The 14,858-nt window shown below is 54.0% G+C and overlaps 1 protein-coding gene across 5 annotated transcripts in view; it reads right to left on the bottom strand.

Annotated features, from left to right (window-relative positions):
* The window catches only part of CRHR2 (corticotropin releasing hormone receptor 2), a 44,753-nt gene that overhangs the window by 20,788 nt on the left and 9,107 nt on the right, over nt 1–14,858 (bottom strand). For 3 of the 5 annotated variants that reach the window (XM_005889146.3, XM_005889145.2, XM_070369490.1), the window contains exons 1-2: nt 7,812–8,063; nt 7,532–7,657 (exon numbers count right to left, since the gene is read on the bottom strand). In XM_005889146.3, coding sequence (XP_005889208.2) covers nt 7,532–7,657; nt 7,812–7,914 — 229 coding nt within the window. In that variant the 5' untranslated portion in view covers nt 7,915–8,063. Of the gene's footprint in view, nt 1–7,531; nt 7,658–7,811; nt 8,064–14,036; nt 14,128–14,858 lie in introns of those variants that run through there. The other 2 variants (XM_070369491.1, XM_070369489.1) reach the window with 1 other exon arrangement.

Genomic DNA, 14,858 nt, shown 5'->3' on the forward strand with positions numbered 1-14,858 from the left:
AGACTGAGAATCTGCCATCATCAACCCAGTCATCAGGTTAGGAAGGGCCTCTCAGGGCCATCTGCTTGTGACAGAGGGGAAGGGAACTTCTTTCCCATTTTTTCAGTGTTGTGTGGACACTGCTCTCCAGACCCCACCATCACTCTGGACCTCCCCAAACCCCCAGCTCTCTATTTCTGCCTTCTGTCCTTGAGTAGGTGTGGGAGGGGTAAATGTCCACACCTACAGCAGAGAGTGGGGAAACTGAGTCAGGAAGGCACAACGCAGACCCTTCTGGGTCCATGACAAAGGGAAGAGGTATGAGTAGAATCCAGCTCACTGTGTGAGATCACTGGCCTCTCCAGGGAAGGGCAAGTGGGAGGAGGCGCCTACCCTTGTTCGGGCCGCTATTGTGCAGGCTCCCTCCTTCCAGTCATGCCTAGCAACGCTCCATCGGCTTGTCGCCATGACGCCGGCCAGCAGAGGGAGGCTGGGAGAAGGACCCTCGAGGCAGAGGCTGCTGTAGAGAGGAGGATGTCAGGGGAAGGGGGCCCCGAGAACTCATCCAGCTCCCCACCCACCTCATACAGAGAAACTGAGGCTCAAAGAGGAGAAAAACCTGCCCAAAGGTGAGATAAGTAGAATTAGAACTGGCTGCCAACCATCGTTTCTGTGAACTGATGGGGGGTGGGGGCAGGGCATCTCTCGCTGGCAGTCTTTGGTTCTCCTGTTAACACAGGGGTCTCTGGGGGCCAGGGGGTCACTTCTCTCTGGAGACCTTTGGGGATCAGATCCTCTTAGTGTAGACAGACTGCCCCTTCTTGGTGCCCCAAGACACCATCCAGAGGTCACACAGCTTGGTGCCTCTCAAGGTCAATAGAAGGCCACACCACCCCAGTAGGAAGACAACCATCCTTAGTGTGAGTGGGACCCTCAAGGACACGATTGCTCCTCCTTCCAGACCCTAAGCCACACTCTACTCCCCTTGCCGAAACAGCCTAGCTGTGCACAGGGAGTCCCAGCCAGTGCTGTCTCTTGCTCATGACAGGGGCCCATGAGGTCAGTATGTTTCCTGTGTCCTTCACATAGATAAGGAAATTGAGACTCAGATGGGGTGGACCCCCACTCCATTCACTCAGTGAATCCCAGCACAGCCAGGACTTAGTGGGCTCCCCTGAAGCTGTGTCTGGGTTCCTCCTGCTATTCATCATCCCCAGGCCCACCCCTGCTGTAAAGGGAAATTCCAGCCAGACTCTGGAGCACCTGGTTTGAGGTGGGTGGGCTGCCTTTAGGGTCCTTTGGGTGGTCCCTGAGAGTCACCAGGGGTGGAATTTGCTGTGGCAGTTCCCGATCCTGCTGGGGTTGCCAGGGTGGAGGGAGAGTGGACAGTGAGGGACGCTGCAGCTTCTGACTTAACAGCAGGAGGGAAGGGAGCAGAGGGAGAGGGACAAGTTCAAAGTTCTCAGCCAATATGGATTAATATTTAGAAGGTACATCCTGAACATCAAGCGGCACCCTTTGGGAGTATTCCAGTCCTGCCTCATGACGCTGTGGATGAGCATCTGGGGTCTGAGTAGTGTGAACAGAACTGAAGCCCATGCCCTGGCATTCAAGGCCTCCATGACCTGGCCCCGTTCCCTCTCTCCCTCTGTTCCCACTCTCCCTTCCACCTGACACATCACTGGCCCAGTTATCCAGGGTGTGCTCCACAGCACTTGCTCCATGAAGTCTTCCCAACTAGCTTTCCCTTCTTTTTCGGAATCAACTTTCTTCCATGTATTCCTACAGCCTGGCTGTGCTATTTCACTGAAGAGCAAGTACCAAATAGTTCTCTTTAAACATCTCTCTCTCTAACACAGGAGACCCTGGAAGGCTGACTCAGGTCTTATGCCTCTTTGAAGAGCTTGTTTCTAGTGGAGAAAGGGAAACATATAAACCCAGTGAAGGATATTAAGTGGAGGATTCCTGGTGAGGGGGTGAAGGAACGTCACGGGAGGCTGCACCTTTGGTCTTGCCTGAGATGAAGGGTGCTTAGGCAGGGGGACAGCTGGGAGTCCACTGTTAATGTTTCTCAGTAGTCCAGGCCCCATGCATGCAGATGTGGAGTGTGGGCCAAGAGCTCTTAGAGCCAGCAGAGACTGTTCAGAGCCCTGGCTTTCTGTGGAACCCTGGGTAAGTATCTTTTACTCTCTGGACCAAGCATCTCCCAGTCTTAAGCAGCAAGGGAGGGGAGTACCAGACTCAGCACAGAAATTCTCAGGTGTTTGGATGGCCAGAGAGGCGTCCTTTTCTGCTATCTTTCTTTCCTCCTCCTTCCCTCAGCCAAACCCTCAGTGATGAGGCATCCAACTTTCCATCTCTCCCAGCAGGGGACAGTTCTCAAAAGGGTGACTGCTGACCCTTGGGCTTCAGGGCTCAGGGTGTAGTTGGGTCTCACTGGGGACTAGGAATGCAGACATGAGTTCCTGGGAGTCACAGCTTCTATTTCTCAATGCAGAGGGCCATCTTCCTGGGACTCTGGAGCTGAGGGTCCACCCTGGCACCAGGCCTGTTCTCAAGCAAATGTGGTGTCCCCACTGCTTCAAGATCTCAAGAACCAGTCCTGCCCCCGCCCCCACACCTCCAGGAAGCCTTCCAGGAATGCTCCAGTGCTCATCAGGCTTATCTTTCCAATCCCTGATGGCTGATTTGGGTGAGCTTGGTCTTTAAGCACCCTGGGGCTCTCTGAGGACAGGGCTTAGCCTTTTTCATCACCCCTGGTTCCCAAGTACAAGCAGGCAGACCCAGAGGGAAGACCCCTGTGGCTGGAGACCATCTAGTTTATGTGTTTCCATTTTAATACAACCAGGTCTTCAGCATGTCTCTAGAGTGGGGTTCTGGGAGGTGGGGACCCCAGTCCTCCCCATGGGGTTGAATTAGGTGGGGTGTCTCTTCCCCACCGTGGCAGATCCTTCAGTATTGATGGGCCTACCATTCTCAACAGGACCTGGTGGGAGCCTGAGGTCAAGGAGCTGAGGCTGAGCCAGGCTGGGCTTAGAGATTCCACAGGAGGAAAATGACCCTGCCCATGTGGTTGCAGGACCCTCCTTTGCAGCCACGAGGACCACAGTGACAGGCAAGAGGAGGTGTCAGAGCAGGGCAGGTAGAGTGAGCAATGGGAGGAGGGAGAGACAGAGGATGTGGGGAGATGGAGGGGAGTACAGAGAGGGAAGATGGAACTAAGGTGGGAGAGAACCACATAGATAGAAAACAAAAGAGAGACTGAGAAATACACAGAGACATACACACAGAAAGAGACATTGAGAATATACACCCAGAGACAGAACCAAACATAGAAACAAAAACAGAGTCATGGAGACAAAGAGAGAAACACTGAGAGAGACACGTGCACAGAGATGGGCACCAGAGTGAACACAGGTGAGAGGTGGGAGGAAAATGGAACACAGTGCCCACCTCTGGCCAAACCACCGCTGAGTAAACCATGTGCCTTCTCCCTGGGACAGGGGCGCTGGGGCCTGAGAAGGCGGTGGGGCTTGCTCCAGGTTCTACTGTGTATGGATATTATGTTAGTTTCAGGTGGCCCAGAATGTGAACCTGCTTCCCATATGGGCACAGGGAAACCTGGGAGGTGGGGTGCAGAGAACACCTCCTGCCATAGAGCTGAAATGAAAGGCCCTCCCCTTCTAGGCTCCCCTGTAGCCAGAGCTGGACTGGGGAACCCCAGTCCCCCCTTCCCCTACTTCCTCAGATGCTCTGGCACCAAGGAAATCAGTGAGCTGGGAGCCCACAAAATGGAGATGGGGAGAAGGCTTCCTGAGGACCACTACAGGAAGCTGGAGATCCTAAGGCAGTGATGACGGCAGGGCTGAGGCCCCTCTGGTGACCAGGGCTCACGGCATTGTCAAGGCCCACTCAGAGAGAGTGGGGGTTCCCTCACTAGGCCAGCTCTGCTCTCAGTTCTTGGCTGGGGACCCCATATCTGATTTTCCATCCTATCCAATAATTACATAAACTTCCCGATATCCTGTCAACAAATCCCTTCTCTGCTTAGTCCGTCAGAGTTGCTTCCTCAGAGGCAGCAGAGGCTTAGTTAGAATCCTTGTCCTGTTATAAGCTGTGTGACTTTGGCAAAGTCACTCCTCGGTGCCTCAGTTTCCTCATGTGTAATATGAGGATAAGACTATGTCTCTACCATTGGCTGATTGTAAAGATCAATGTGTTAACAGGTCAAACGACAGTGCAGAACCTGGGCCGCTGAAGCAGTGACGTGGAGGTGGGGAGAACACGGGAGGGGACTCAGACACACGGACACTTAACTCGGTTCTGCCACAGACTACCGTAAGTGGCCTTGAACAAGTCTCTTCTCTTCCCTTGGCCATTGCTGCATCCAGAAATAGTCTCTGGGTAAGAATAACAAGGCTCTGATCAAGCCTCCCACACTCACTGCTGTGGCTGTTTGCTAACAACATAAGAACTCTCGAATACCTTGTCTCCAGCCCAAGGCACTTGCCTGGGCTTCCTCATCCAGCCAATTGCCTTCTCCGCTGCATCGTCATTCAGATGTCCCTCCAGCTCCCCAGAGTTCACATATACTTATCTGTGCTCATTGATTTCCTGATGTGGTCCCTGACTCCTCCCCCTTCCTGTCCCACGCTAGTCTTGTCAGTTACAGATGTGTCCTCCTTTGCTTCTGCAGCCTCCACTTGACCTAGGTCAGTTACAGTGGCTCCTAACCCCTCCTCTTGTGGCCAGAGACTCTTTGCCCTGAAGCTGAACTCCTCCCTTTACAAGCGGCCCCAGGCTCCCTGCCACACCAAAGGTGAAGTCCTATGCGATGCCCTACATCACTTGACCAACACCCACCCGTCTGCTCTCATTTGCTTCTTTCTCCTACTACCTGTACTCCACATAACACCCGCCAGTCCTGAGGCACAAAGCATGCTCCCATCTCTTCCCCTAGACTTACGACTCTTTCACCTGCTAAAATCCCATTCACATCTCTGAGCCTCAGCTTTCTCATCTGCAATATGGGCACAAGAGCAGGCCATACCTCAGGGGCCTTAGGGAGGTGGGAACGTGGGAGGTCATGTATGCCAAGCTCTCTCAGTGGTAGCTGGCACCTGGACCATGGTCCACATTTGGGAGTTTGGTGGCCGATTCTCTGTGCTCAGCTGAATGGGTGACAGTTCACAAGGACTAATGCCTAAGCTGCTGTCCCACCTGGACAATGCCTGCCCTCTAAACTATGAGGCTTCAGCGGGGATCTGGCTGCAGCATAACAAAATTGGGCAGGAAGAGAGCCAGGACCCTTGTACCTCTTCCCCCAGGCTTCTCTAGGACCTCTTTTCCTCCCTGTGTCCTTCTTTGTCCAGGAAAGATCCCACTTTAGCAGAGCAGAAGGAAGCAGTGGCCAGGAAGCAGGGGAGGAGAGAAATCAATCATCGCCATTGACATTAGCTGCCTCAGCTCTTCACACCTCAGCTATCACACTGATTAATAGCAATGCTCCTTCTGCCCCCATGCTTCTCCCATTCACCAGGAGTCAGACTGTGGGCAGTACTTGGTCCAAATGGAGACAGTGGTTCATTAGTACCAGGGGCTAATCGGCACTACATGTGCCAACCTTGGTGGCGCCCTGACCTTTTCTTGGCTTCTCATCTGACATGGTGTGAGTGGTGTGGGAGGTGCTGCAACACCCCCTTTGGGAAGCCTTCCCCATCTCCCCTCCCACGTTCCTCCTCATCCACAGTCCCTTTGCATTCCCCTATCATGGCATTTCTTACTCTGTATCCTTTTGTCTGTTGCAATTGTGAGTGAGGGCCTCAATGCCAGTGCAGTGGCTGGCACATAGTAGCTGTTTAATAAACTGTTTGAAGAGAAGAGACCCAGGCCCTGTCCTCGGGGGCTCCAGGTGGGTTGGAGAGAAAGGGGACAGCCCAGGCCGGGGTGGGAACCAGAGCAGGGCTGCCTCAGATCCACAGGCTGAGGGGCAAAGAGCCGCATCACCTCACTTAGCATTTATCTCTGGCTCAGACTGAATCAGGGACCCTGATTTCCACTGCCCCACCCCACAGAGCTCATAGGATCCTAAAAACATAGTTTTATAATCTCAGGACTGGAAGCATGGAAGCCGTTCCTTCTGCTTGTGCATCTCCTGGATCGGGGACCTCACCTCCTCCCTGGAAGGTCTATCTTAATCATGGGTAGGAAGCATGGTCAGATGACGCAGAAATCTTCCTCAGCAGCCCCACTAGGTCTCCCACCCCCTTCTGTTAGGAGCACCACTACCACTGGACTCCTCCAAGCAAGCTGCTCTCTGGGCCCACCAGAGCCCTCCGCTGGTGCAGACAGGGCAATGCCGCTTAGCACTAGATGCAGAGGCTGCGGTCTAGCCCACTAACCATCTTTCTGGGTGAAGGTATGAGTTTGGACAGACATACGTGTGTGTGTGTGTGTGTGTGTGAGAGAGAGAGAGAGAGAGAGAGAGCGTGCATGAGTGAGCTGATGGGGGAGCTATGCTACTATTCAGACACACAGAGGTTGCTATGATGTTTCCAGGATGAGGGGCTTCAGACAAACAGGTGCCCTCCATTGCTGCCTAGCATCTCAGAAGGCTCTTTGCTGGTGCGGGTGGGGCTGGAGATGTGAGTGGCCCTTCAGGGTGGGCTAGTGATGCTGCGTCCCACAGCTTCACAAGACACTGCCACTTGGCTCCCATTGGACCTTCCACAGGGCGTAGACTCAGGCACCCCCTTCCCCTCCCAGAGCCCATACAGAACCACCCCACCTGGATGCTGTGTGACTCCTGGAGCATCTGCTGCTGTCCTCCACAGAGTGGCAAGCTACCCAGTGATTTGCCAGGAGGAAGAGGGGCACAGGCTGTTCTCCCCAGGAGGTGGGGGGTGGGCCTGATTGAGACACCACGCTGGGTGGCAGGAGTAATGCTGACCACTGCCCCTGACTCACAGCCCAGTGAGCCAGTCCCAGGGCATCCAGGTAGGGAAGAGACTACACCCCACACTCTGGTCCAGAAACAGCTACACTTTGCATGCCCAGCCCCGACACAAGCCTCACCCCATCTTCCCTGCCTCCTGCTCTCCCCTTCTCCCACAGCAGAGTCTGACCACCGCACTCACCCTGGGGTTTGGGAACATATCCTGGGCGCCCCATCCCTCCCCACCGCCCCGGGGAGATGCGGGGCGGAAATCGGCTAAACAAAGAGAAACCCTAACGGAGAAACTTCAGGCACCAGAGTATATAATGTGGGAAAGATATTTGTTTTCAAAGGGAAGGATTTCCTTCTCCTCTTTCTGGGTTCTCAGCGCATGGAGCACGGGAATCGTGGGCAAATCACTGTCTTAACGAGGTCTGAAGCTACGGCGAGGTTAGGGCAGAGGGAGCGCCCCTAATATTATGTCTTTAACGCCGGCGCTATGACCGTGCCGCGGCTCTCAGGTCTTCGACGCTGGCTTCGGAGCCCTCGCTACCCTCTAAACCGCCCTCCTGGGAGCCAGGTGTTGAGCCCACGGCGGAGGGTCCCAGGAACACTCACGGGTCGTGTTGTACTTGACACCGTTGAAGTACTCGGGGCACGGCCTCTCCACCAGGGCTCCGGCCGCGCTCCGGGGCCAGCACGTCCCGATCCGGTCCAAGGTCGTGTTGCAGTAGGAGTAGGGACCTGGTGATGGGAGAGAGCGGAGCGGGGATCAGAGGGGCTGCTGGGGCCCGCGGGGCGCCGCAGGGCGCGAGGCGCTCGAGCGCGGGGACCCGGGCGCACCCAACGCGCCAGGCAAGAAGCCCGCGCCGCCCGGGTCTGCTCGGCTCTCGCCTACCATCGGGGTGCAGGGGCAGCCCCCAGCCGTCCAAAACCAGCTCTTCGGCCAGCTCCAGGCTGCAGTTGGTCTCCAGCAGGCTGTGGAGCAGTGCCGCGTCCATTGCGCCCCAGAGCCACGCGCGCCCAGCGTGGCTGCCAGGGGCTGGGTTCGAGAGTGAGTGGCTGAGACAGCGCAGAGTCTTGGCTTCTCTCGCCCAGCCCTGACCTGCCAACAGCCTCCTGGCACTGCGCTCGAACGTCGGGAACTGCCAAGTCTGGACCTTAGCGGAGAGGAGCCGCAGAACGCACCCGGCTGCGGGTCCACCCGCTCAGTCGCGGCCAATGGCTGCACCAGGGGGCGGGGCCGGACGGCTCCTCTCTGCCGGGCCCAGGCTCCCGCCCCCGGCCCACTAGTCCAACCCGGAATCCGCCTTCTCCGGCTCAGACCAGGTCCGGAGGAGGGCGGCGGGAATGGACAGTGTGGGCCTTGGGTGGCGGAATGATCTGCCCGAGGGTCGAGTTCCGGGGGCTGCAGGGGGGCAGGAAAGCGCGCCCGCCCGCCCCAGAAGCTCTCCTCGTGTTTCTTCTCCTTCGGTGTCTCGCCATTTGTTTCTTCTCCTTGAGCGAGGACACTGGAGGGGATGACAGGGAGTGGAGAGCCCACGAGCAGATCTGCACTCTAGAAAAGCCTTCGTGACCTCTGGGAAAGGAGTGGATTGGAGGGGCATCGAGTGAATCAAGGGAACCACGAAAGAGGCTGGCGAGATCAAGAGGCTTGAATAGGTGCAGACCTGTACCAGCCCATGGGGGTTAGGGTGGGGAGGGATTTCCGGGAAAACCAGCCCTGGTGAGGCAGGACTGGAGAGAGGGGTGGGTGGGTGGATTCCAACAGGAGCCAGGAGGCAGGGGTAATGCCAGGTCTCCCGCTTGGGTGACTGGGGGCAGGAGTAGTGTTGCCATTCACTGAAATGGTGAAGTCCAGGGGAAAAACTGACTGAAATTATCTGAAGAACCTCAAACACCCAGGTCTTACAGCCCTGGGTTTCAGAGGGAATAAAACGAGAAGTGAGAACCTCTTTTCCTCTTGGCTTGGGCAGGACAACCTGAAACTGGTTTCCACAGCAGGGTGTGTGTGTGTTTAAGTTAAGTGTGGAGGGGAGATCAGACCCCACAGCAAGTGTGGAGGAGCTGAAAACCTTTATCTGGAATTTGCCCAGGCCCCTCAGGACTACCTGCTTCTTAACTCCCTGTGGCTCCATTCTGAGTGCCAGGGCAGGTCCACTGCTCAGGTCTACTGAGGGGGGTGGGGGTGGATCTGGGCTCAAGATACAGGGCCTGAGATGTGGTTCACCTCAACTCAGGCTGGATTCAGGCCTGCCTTTGTCTCTGCTCTCCCTGCATGTTACCCCAATTCTCACCTTCTCTTCTGGGGCAGTTTCTCCATCAGTGAAATGTTCTCAAAGGCCCCCCGCCTCCAGCCCTGAGACTCTGGTCCTGAGTTATGACATGCAAAGACTGAGGGAGATGTACATGTGTGTGAATTTGTATGTGTGTGCCTTTATCTTTAGAGGGCAGGGAGAGCTGGGACCCAGTCCCAGCTGGACTGGAAGCCCCAGGGTGGCTAGTCCTAGTCCTTCCTGCCATCTTTCACTGGGAACAAAGCTGCAAGAGAAGGCTGAGAGCATCCTGAGCCAGCATTATTCCCTGAGCAGGGAGAGGGGAGAGGCAGACTGGGCTGTGTTTGTGTGCTCCAGTCTCACCAGCCTCCATATTAATGCTGCTCTCATTGCCCAGGCAGAGCCAGGGAGCAAGCTCGGGAATCTCTCTGGGGCCAGCTGATTGGCAGGTACGAGGTTCAGATCAGCCAGCCAGGTCTATCCTCTGCCTTTTAAATGGACAGAGCCCTTGGCTCAGCTCTGGGCAGCTGCAGAGGCAGAGGTCCCTTACTGTCCCTAATAACCAGTGCCAGGAACAGGTGAGGATCAGTTGGGTCCCAACCCCAACCCTAGGCAGAGTCCTGTCGCCAGTGCCAGGCTGAGACTCGGCCTGGGTCCCAGACCAAGCCCTGCTGCACAGGACTTGTCCCCCATAGGCTAGACTGTGGCTGGCAGGATCAGCCCATTTCTTCATTGTGAAGTAGTCTCATTCATGCACAAAGGAGGGTGCTCCACACAGTGATCGCAGCACAGAGGGAAAGGAGAGCCCAAGCTAAAGTTATTAACCTGTTCATCACCAGGGCCACCGCACAGGAAAAGCAGCTGTCTCAGGGGGAGGTGAGTGCCCAGTGACCAGAGGCCAAGGACTTAATGTCTCACATGCAGGATGGAAGGTTGGCCTGGGTGACCTGGACTGCTCTTAACTGGAGAGCACATGTGATAAAGGTTCCTCTGGGAAGTGACCATTTCAGGGGCAGAGCTAAAGACCATTCTGCATCTTGATGGGACAGTTGGGACCTGAGCACAGGCCCAGAGACCCAAGAGGCCCTGGCCTCCAGAATGCAGTGCCATTTCATCGTGGAGTTTATTATCACCAGCACGACTGTCTACTATTCTAGATGTGACAGAGGAAAATGAAAAAAGGATCAGCTTTGGAACAAATGGATTTTACAGCTCATTTTAGTGTTTACAAATAAGTAAATGAGGAAGAAATTGTAAAGAGCAAAAACTTTCCTCACCTAGATGAACTCCAACTACCCTTAAAGTTTGGGCCTTTTTGCTAGCTAAGGAAGCAGAGGTGGGTGGGAGGTCCCTGGGATGGAGGTGAGCCCCCAGGCCAGGCACTGGGGCAGAGGTATTTGGGACAGTCTGTATGCCCCTAGGCTGGTGGGAGAGGTAGCAAATAAGTTATAGGGAAGTGTGACAGGTGCTGGAGGAGACACCTGTGTGTCATGGGCAGCGTGGGGGCAGGTACCTCTGGCCCACCTCTGATGGCAGCTGCAGTGGCAATCCAGGTGCTCCAGGGTTCAGCTGAACACCGGATAGGTGTGCAGAGCATAATGGAAACATACACGGCATCTCACACAGTCACGAGTCTGCACAGTACACACTTTCTCTCACTCATCCCACCACCCATCAGGTATCCGCTAGAAAACAGGATTTAAGGGGACAGACTTTGCATGTCTGAGGGCTGTGCTCAGTCAGGCTGAAGAGTATACAGAACTGGGACAGGCTGTGGGGTTCACTGTGGTTACAGTGGGGCTTCTGAGGGCATGGAAGGCTTGGGAGAGGCCAGAAGGTGCCCCACTCTTGCCCTGTGGCACTGGGGATGGTGCCCCAGGCCAGGCCAGACACTCCTTCTCCATCCCACCTCACTTCACCTTGGCACAGGGGAGATGGCCTGGTGTCTTCAAGTGGAGCCACGGGACCAGGCTGTGGAGCAGGAAGAGCCCCTGGCAACTGTCCAACCCCACACTCTCATTTATAGATGGCCAAATGGAGGCCCAGAGGAAGAAAAGGAATTTCCCCCTCCAACCCCTCCCAGGCCATCCTCCTCTCCACAGCAGCCAGACTGGGCTCCCTGCTTCCTCCACTGGGCAGAGGAAGTGATTTTTCTAAGATTGTGTGACTTCTTGCAAAAGCAGCTCTCCATTGCCCTTGGGACGAAGCCCAGCTCTTTAGCACCGCAAACAGCGCTCTTCATGATTGTCTATTCCCCATCCTCTCCTCATGCTTAACTTGAGATGCCCTTTGGGTCCACTCGCCATTCCCTTGGAACATTCTCTACCTCCATTCCTTCACATGTGCTGTTCCCTCTGCCAGGAATGCCCTTACCGCTCTATTCCAGTTAACCCAGCTGACTCCCATCTGCCCTTCTAATGTTCAGCTTAGCCCCCACCTCCTTTGTCTTATCTGGGGTGAGTGGCTCTTCTCCATGCCTTGGTCTGCTGGGGGCTAGTCTATATCACATCAAGGTTATTAGTTTCTCTATTGTGGAAGGCAGGGCTGGTCATGTTCACTAACCAGTCCCAGCACCCATCAGAGTGCTTCATGTTTGTGCTCAGCAAATCAACACTGAAGGAATGGATGCTTTGGCAGAAGCCCTGTCTCCTGAGATCCAAGGGTCTCTTCACATATGACCAGTCCTGGTGTGTGTGTGTGAGTGTGAGTGTGTGTGTGTGTGTGTGTGTGTGTGTGTGTGTGTGTGTAGGGAGTTATTTCCAAGGATCCTTGATTCCATTTGCACTCTTACATTGCCTATGGACTAAAAAAATATGCCTTACAACTTACAGTATATGGTCTATTAGATTCCTCTGTGATGAATAAAACAGAAATAATCCATTTAAAGCCTGCCTGAAGTCTCTTGTGATTATGTGTTTTTTTTTCTTTATTTGGACCTTAGGGTCATGCAATTTAAATGATCATAGTCTTTGATTCATGACCCTTTGTCATCATTAGCCTATACATGGCCCAACTTTATTTCATTTTAGTCTTTTCTGTTATGGAAGTTTGTATGTAGTAGCACATATAATGATCTATTGCCCAATCCAAAACTAGATCATTACCAATCACTTACAAATTTATCTATACACTCCTTCCTCAGAGGGAACATTCTTTTGAATGTTGCATTTATCATTCCTTTGCTCTTAGTTTTTTCAGTTTTATCACATGTACATATATCTAAACAATAGGTTGTTTGGTTTTACTTGTTTCTGAGCTTTAGGTTAGTCAATATGCATTTTCTCAATTGGTGGACACCTAAAAGGAGATACCTATCATGTGGGGACCAGAGAAACTATTCCTGAAGTTCAAGGGCATCCTAACAGCCAGTACCGCCCACTGCAGGGGCATGGTTAATGAGGGATGATGCGTCCCCACCGTGGCTGCTAGGCAGCACCACCAGCAATGTGGTGGATGAATAATTAATGACACAGGGAAATGTTCACTCTGAGTTACAAGAAGAAAAAGCAGGTTACAGAACTGTAGACACAGGATCATCCTGGTTTTGTGGAAAAAGAAAAAAGAAAAAACATGAGACTCTATGGTGTGATAAACTTCTGGCAGATAGAAACATTAAAAAATTCCTGGGTTGTGGGATAATGGGCATTAATAGTCCTTTTCGATTTTTAAAAATATCTTTTTCCAAATTAAATATATACATATATTACATATTCCACTTATAAATTGGATGAATGATATTACAAGTCAACCAGGGGAGGCCTTGTGATTGTGTTGTTTAAACTAACCCGTCTGTGGTATTTTACGGCAGCCCAAATTAATGGGCTTCCCTGGTGGTTCAGACTCTAAAGAATCTGCCTGCGGTACAGGAGACCGGGATTTGATCCCTGGATGGGGAAGATCCCCTGCAGGAGGAAATGGCAACCCACTCCAGCATTCTTGTCTGGAGAATTCCATGGACAGAGGAGCCTGGTGGGCTATAGTCTGTGGGGTCACAAAATGTTGAACACGACTGAGTGACTAACAAGTAAATTAATACGATGGGTCAGGTGACTTGTTCAGGGTCATGCAGCTGTTAGGTGGAGGAGCTAGGATCCAGGTATGGGATCGGGTCTGTCTGACCCAAGCACCTGGGTTCTTGACCACCCCATTGTAAGGAGGGCAGGTGACAGGGTTTTCCCCTTGATGCGTGACTCGAGCTGCATTTGGTGCCGGGTCCCAGTTCTGGCCAGCACTCTTGTCTCCTTTTGCTCTGGCAGTAGCTCCAGATCCCAGGGACACTGCAGCCCTCCTCCTTCCTTGTTGCCTCTGTAGATGCAGCCCCGAGAAGGCTGGGACATTGGGTGGAGCCTTGGGGATGTCTTTCCAGAGCCTGTGAAGACCCAGGGCTCTTCTGAGCTCTGCAGTGGCTGCCCCTGACTCTGAATCAGCTGCCAGGAAACTCTAAGGGGTCAGAACTCAGGGACCCAGCTGCTACTTCACAGGTTCTTACCAGGAGGTGACACCTGTAGCCACGGCAACGGGGAATGTATTTTACACCTTCTGCTGGAGTCTGAAGCAGAGAGGTGCCCCCTCCTTGGGCACCTGAATGCCAGCCCAGCCACTTCCTTAGGCACAGACATAGGGAGCCAGGAGCTGGAGGAGGACTCCCGGCCAAGCCCTTCTTCATCAGTGACCTGTGCCCCCAGTGGGGAAGGGGGCTGCCCAAGGACAGACCCAAGGCCCAGGCCTGGAAGCCTGTCTCTATCTACCACCCGCTGAGCCTGGCTTGGCCCGCTTCTCCTCCAGGACCAGAGGCTCGCCCTCATTTCCCAGGGTCTGCTGCAGGTGGTGGCAAGAGGCTGGCATACCTGAGAGGTTGGTGAGGGTCTTGATGGAGTGGCAGTACTGTTCCAGCAGTGCCCACACAGGCTGGTCTCTGGGTGCCTGACTGGACCCCACCTAGAGGACAAGAGGGATGAAGGTCAGGCTCTGGCTAGACAGTGACAGCATATGTCTACCCCTCTCTGCTCCCTGCCCCGCCCTGTCCTGTCCCTTACTCCTCTATACTGTACAGAGAAAAAAAGAGGAGGGAAAGTTCAAGGCCCCACACAGCAGACCAGCAGCCTGGCCAGGCCTGGAACCCTGAAAAAGCCTTAGAGGTGGTCTAGTGAGGCTTGGTACCCCAGGGAAGAACATGCTCTGTCCATCCCTCAGCCCTTAAAGGTTTCCTCCCCAGGATGGGATGTGCCCTGTGCTCTTCCGTTGGCAAAGCTGGAGTGGGGGTGTCCACCAGCCCTTCAATCCCCCAGCAAACACTGTACAACCCTGACATGTGTCAGGCCCTGGCTGGGGGACACAGTGGGAGTCTTCAAAGTAGTCCCAGGTCAGGTAGGGACCCCCTAGACTTGGAGGCTCAGAAGAGATGGGAGAAGGGTGGATAGTTTGTTTCCCTGTCACACAGGTAAACAGAAATTTACAAAGGTTAATATGTGGAAGAGACTCCTAACTTGAACTTGGGAAGACAGGGGAGGCTTCCTGGAAGAGGTGGCATGTTGGGGGCAGCCAGAAGGAAGAGTAGGGGGAAAGGAAGGAACCACGGTGCCATTGTAGAGACTTGCCTGGGAACAAATATGGTTGTTGTAACAATGGCAATCCCATCCAAAAGAGAAACCACCCAGGATCACATCTCC

This window comes from Bos mutus, chromosome 4 (genome assembly GCF_027580195.1).
Source record: "Bos mutus isolate GX-2022 chromosome 4, NWIPB_WYAK_1.1, whole genome shotgun sequence".
NCBI lineage: Eukaryota > Metazoa > Chordata > Mammalia > Artiodactyla > Bovidae > Bos > Bos mutus.